Here is a 4,342-nt window from a genome sequence, read left to right as displayed (position 1 = left end):
TAATTAATTAATTCAACAATATTCAGGATATTCACTGTAACCGTTGGAGAAAAATTCATCGGAAAATACCTTATTTTGCTTAAAAATAGCTTCATATTTTTTCAGTCAACATTTTTGATGATATAATTAGAATAAATTAATGCAACAAACATGTGCCAAAAAGAATAATACGAAAACAAATTAAATAATAATATTAATATTAATAAATAGCATAAAATTTCCATGTTACCGACAGCTGGGTATCATGTCGTGAAGGGGTCGCAGTGTTAATACTTTCATCCGACTATATAAACCACCGGATTTGCTTTTTCTCTTTTACCACAACAAGAGAGAAACCCACATCGGATTCATCCATGAGAACTCGAACAGGCCTCTGTTACCCTCGACTTGAAACCACCCTCTGCTCCGACAGCCGTCATCGCAAAAGAATTCACGATGTCGCCGCCGACCGACGCCGCCATTTTTGTCGGAAAAGAACCAAGCTCTCTCCACAAATCACTCCGCCGCCGCCGCCGCCTTCCGATTTGTTTGATTCCTTGCCCGACGACCTCGTCATTTCGATTCTCTCTAAACTCAGCTCCGCGGCCTCTTCCCCCTCCGATTTCATCAACATCTTGCTAACGTACGCCTTTTTCCATTTTTTTTTTTTTTTAATGGGTTCAATTTATTTTTAGATTTAATTTTGGTAATGGGTTTAATTTAAAATTTGTTATTATTTGTTGCAGATGCAAAAGATTAAATAATTTAGGACTTATTCCCATGGTGTTATCCAAAGCTTCTCAGAAGACGTTTGCAATTAAGGCACGGAATTGGTCGGAATCCGCTCATCGGTTTCTTAAGCGGTGTTCCGACGCCGGAAATGTTGATGCCAGTTATACCCTTGGCATGGTTAGTTATTTTTTTTTATTATTTAATTTATTATAATTTCATTTTGTAAGCTATAAAAATTCCGTTTAATTTCCGATTTTAAAAATTAATTCGAAATTTGGGAATGGCCGTACAGATTCGTTTCTACTGTTTGCAAAACAGAGGAAGTGGAGCTTCGCTGATGGCTAAAGCGGCGATTTGTTCCCACGCGCCGGCGCTTTACTCACTCGCTGTCATTCAGTTCAACGGCAGCGGCGGTTCCAAAAGCGATAAGGATCTCCGTGCTGGAGTTGCTTTGTGCGCACGTGCTGCTTTTCTCGGTCACATCGACGCGCTTAGAGAACTCGGGCATTGTCTTCAAGACGGTTACGGCGTTCGTCAGAATATAACAGAGGGGCGTCGGTTTCTTGTCCAGGCCAACGCGCGTGAACTCGCCGCCGTGCTCTCGTCGGAGGCGGGTTCTTCGGTGATTGCATCGCGGTGTTGTCTTACGTGGAACCCTCACGTTCCACACCGGCACGTGACGGGCTCGGGATGTCCGTTGTTAAGCGATTTCGGTTGTAATATCCCGGCGCCGGAAGCTCATCCGGTGAGTCGGTTTATGGCGGAGTGGTTTGGGGCACGTGGGGAGTCGCCGGGGGTTGGGCTGAGGATGTGTTCGCACGTGGGGTGTGGACGGCCGGAAACGAGACAGCATGAGTTCCGTCGATGTTCTGTTTGTGGCTCTGTTAATTACTGCTCACGTGCGTGTCAGGCGCTGGATTGGAAACTCCGCCATAAGATGGATTGTGCGCCGGTTGAACGTTGGGTTGATGATAACGGCGACGGTGGGGCCGATGATATCATGGCCGAAAGTTAAAAAAAAAAAAAAAAAATTGGAAAATTAAAAGAGGGGAATTGACAGTAGCCGGTAGCCGGTTGTAAACGTTGGCGGCTTCTCGTGAAATTTAGTCGAGGAGACGTAAAAGTAAAGCGAGAGAATAAAAAAAAAAAAAAAAGGAAAAAGAAAAAGAAAATCATGGAGGCCGTTTTTTGTCGGAGAAATTAATTATCTGATTGCCGGCGGCGCGGCGCGGCGGAGATTTGTTTGTCCTTTTGTGTACAGGGCGGCGGGCGGTGGCGGTTTTTTTTTGGGAAGTTCTGGAGCCTAATTTTTGTACCATACAGCGACTAGAATTTTACAATCCTTCCCTTTTATTCAGTTATTAAAATTATAAATTAAAAAACTTTTTTTTTTTCTATATTTTTTATTCTGTACATTTATTTATTTTTTTCGTAATTATAAAAATTAAAAAAATAAAAAACACGGAGAAAAATTATTATTCGTGGGAACTCGATCCTCGCAAATTTTTCGGGGATATCGTGTCCCGATCCATGCAAAAGAAAAAAAAAATAGAAAACGTGGGGATGGGGAAGGTCTCCCCGTCCCGCCCCTCGGATTCCCTATTCCGATTCGTGCAAAAAAAAAAAGAATTTGCAAGGATGGTGAATGAATTTGCGAGGATGGTGAATGTCTCCCGGCCTCGGGAATTCTCTATTATGATCTTTGAATTTTTTTTTTTTCTGGTCCTATCGTATTTCGATCCCTGCAAAAAAAAAAAAAAGAATTCGCAAGGATGGGGAAGGTCTGTCCGTCAACGTCCAGTTTCGTTGACGTTTTTAGTTCGTTGACGTTTTTAGTCCAACTTTATTAGGTCGAGAGATTAATCGGTACAAAGTACCCTTTAAAAATTTATAATTTGGAGTGATTTATGATGAATAATGCAATGAGGGCATTTTGGGGATTGGATATTAGTGTTTGAAATAATTAAATATATTTAATGGGGAGATTAAAAGGGAAGGGCATTGGCAATGGATTAGGTGCACAAATTTTGTAGACCAAATTTCTTTAATTCATATCCATTCATTTGCAAATTGCTTTGCTTTTTATTTGTTGGGGCCATTCTTCATTGACTTCACCTTTACTAAATATTCCCGTCAATAATTTCGTCTCTCACGTTCTTTTTTCTAATTGGTTACTAACGTTCGGTGATTTATATTCCTATAGGTTCGTGCTGCGGAGCACAACTTTGTAGAAGGCTTTGCGGACTAACAAAAACGTAACGAGGGGATCAAATTTGAGATTACAAGTTATATTTTGGGGTTCAGTCGAAAAAGATTTGACTATGCGTGATTCTTGCCCTAATAGGTTCGTATCGAAGTGTTCTAGAAGTTTTTTGATGGGGTTGAAAGCAGTCGTTGCCTTGGACACGAGTTGGAGAACGTTGAAGGTGAGAAGGCAAAAAAAAATGTGCAAACAGGTGGAGGTTGAAGATGACTGGTCCAACCTAGTTCGGTCGGATCGGATGGTTCAGTCCAGTCGAATAGGTTTGTATGCATAAGCTTAGGTGACCGTTTATAAACTTTTATTGTTATATTCTGGCCTTTATAATGTGAGCTAGATTCTTTCTCGTATTTAAATAGAATAATGTATTGTTTATTGCACGCATAAATAGAATAATGAAATGTATTAGATACCTAAATGGTCAATGCTGTAAGCGATGAGTATTCACTCTTGTTTTATGCAGATTAAGGGCTCAAATGTTACGGTCATGCTTGTTCAGGGCATATTGTCTGTGGCTACATACCCAAGCCACTTCAAACCTTTTATTTGATTTCATGTTGTATTGTCTTACTATTGTATTTTCTGTTTGTATGACTATTCGATGAAATCTATGTCTAGACCTGTCAGACCTTAATCATTCCAAAATGTACTATAGGGTGATGCGACTAGTCGTCAACCCCTTCCACCTAGATCTTGTACGACCGTTCAACGAAATCATGTCTAGGCCTGCCAAACCTGAATCGCCTCGAAATGTACTATAGAGGGATTGAATTAGTCGTCGAGTTTTCCTACCTCGAGTTATATAATGTTTAAGCAGCGGTGATTCTTTCTTTGCTTATAGCCATGTACAGTTGCTTTCAATCTTTCTTTCAAAAATCTATCTGCCTCATTTTCTAAAACCTTCTTCTCAAAACGAACTCAGAGGCTTGAACGTACTTTGTCCAACTGTAGGCGACGTGAGTCTAAATTAACTTGACTCACTCGGTGTTGAGAGTGAGTGTCAAACATTTGCAAAAGTCTGCGGATAAAAAAGTGCGATTGTGACACCTAGCTTATGCATGAAACACTCCATCTAGAAAGTACGGCCTCAAAACTGAAACTGAAAGGCATTGACGGGGGCTTGCACAACCAGTGGAGCATGTGGTTTAATTCGATACGATTATATATACGACACACTTATACGATCATATAAGATAAAAGGTATGGGCCGTAATGGGCCGTAAGATCCAACCATGTCGGTACCCAATTAGTTGAACGGGCCTGGCACTAGACCGAGACCGACTGTAATTGGGCCTTAAGTACATTGAACATGGGCCTTTGTATGGCCCATTCTTAAATGAAAATAATGGTGATTATATGGATACTTCTCAT

At 40.8% G+C, this 4,342-nt stretch overlaps 1 protein-coding gene across 1 annotated transcript; it reads left to right on the top strand.

Annotated features, from left to right (window-relative positions):
* The first annotated feature begins 308 nt into the window (after positions 1-308).
* LOC111801502 (F-box protein At1g67340-like) lies at positions 309-2,108 on the top strand. Its single transcript, XM_023685514.1, has 3 exons — positions 309-622; positions 726-888; positions 1,004-2,108. Exons 1-3 carry the CDS (start codon positions 354-356, stop codon positions 1,724-1,726), a joined length of 1,155 nt encoding a protein of 384 aa, XP_023541282.1. The 5' UTR covers positions 309-353; the 3' UTR covers positions 1,727-2,108.
* The last annotated feature ends 2,234 nt before the right edge of the window (positions 2,109-4,342 follow it).

This window comes from Cucurbita pepo, chromosome LG09 (genome assembly GCF_002806865.2).
Source record: "Cucurbita pepo subsp. pepo cultivar mu-cu-16 chromosome LG09, ASM280686v2, whole genome shotgun sequence".
NCBI classification, from domain to species: Eukaryota; Viridiplantae; Streptophyta; class Magnoliopsida; order Cucurbitales; family Cucurbitaceae; genus Cucurbita; species Cucurbita pepo.
This window is presented reverse-complemented; position numbering and strand designations above follow the sequence as displayed.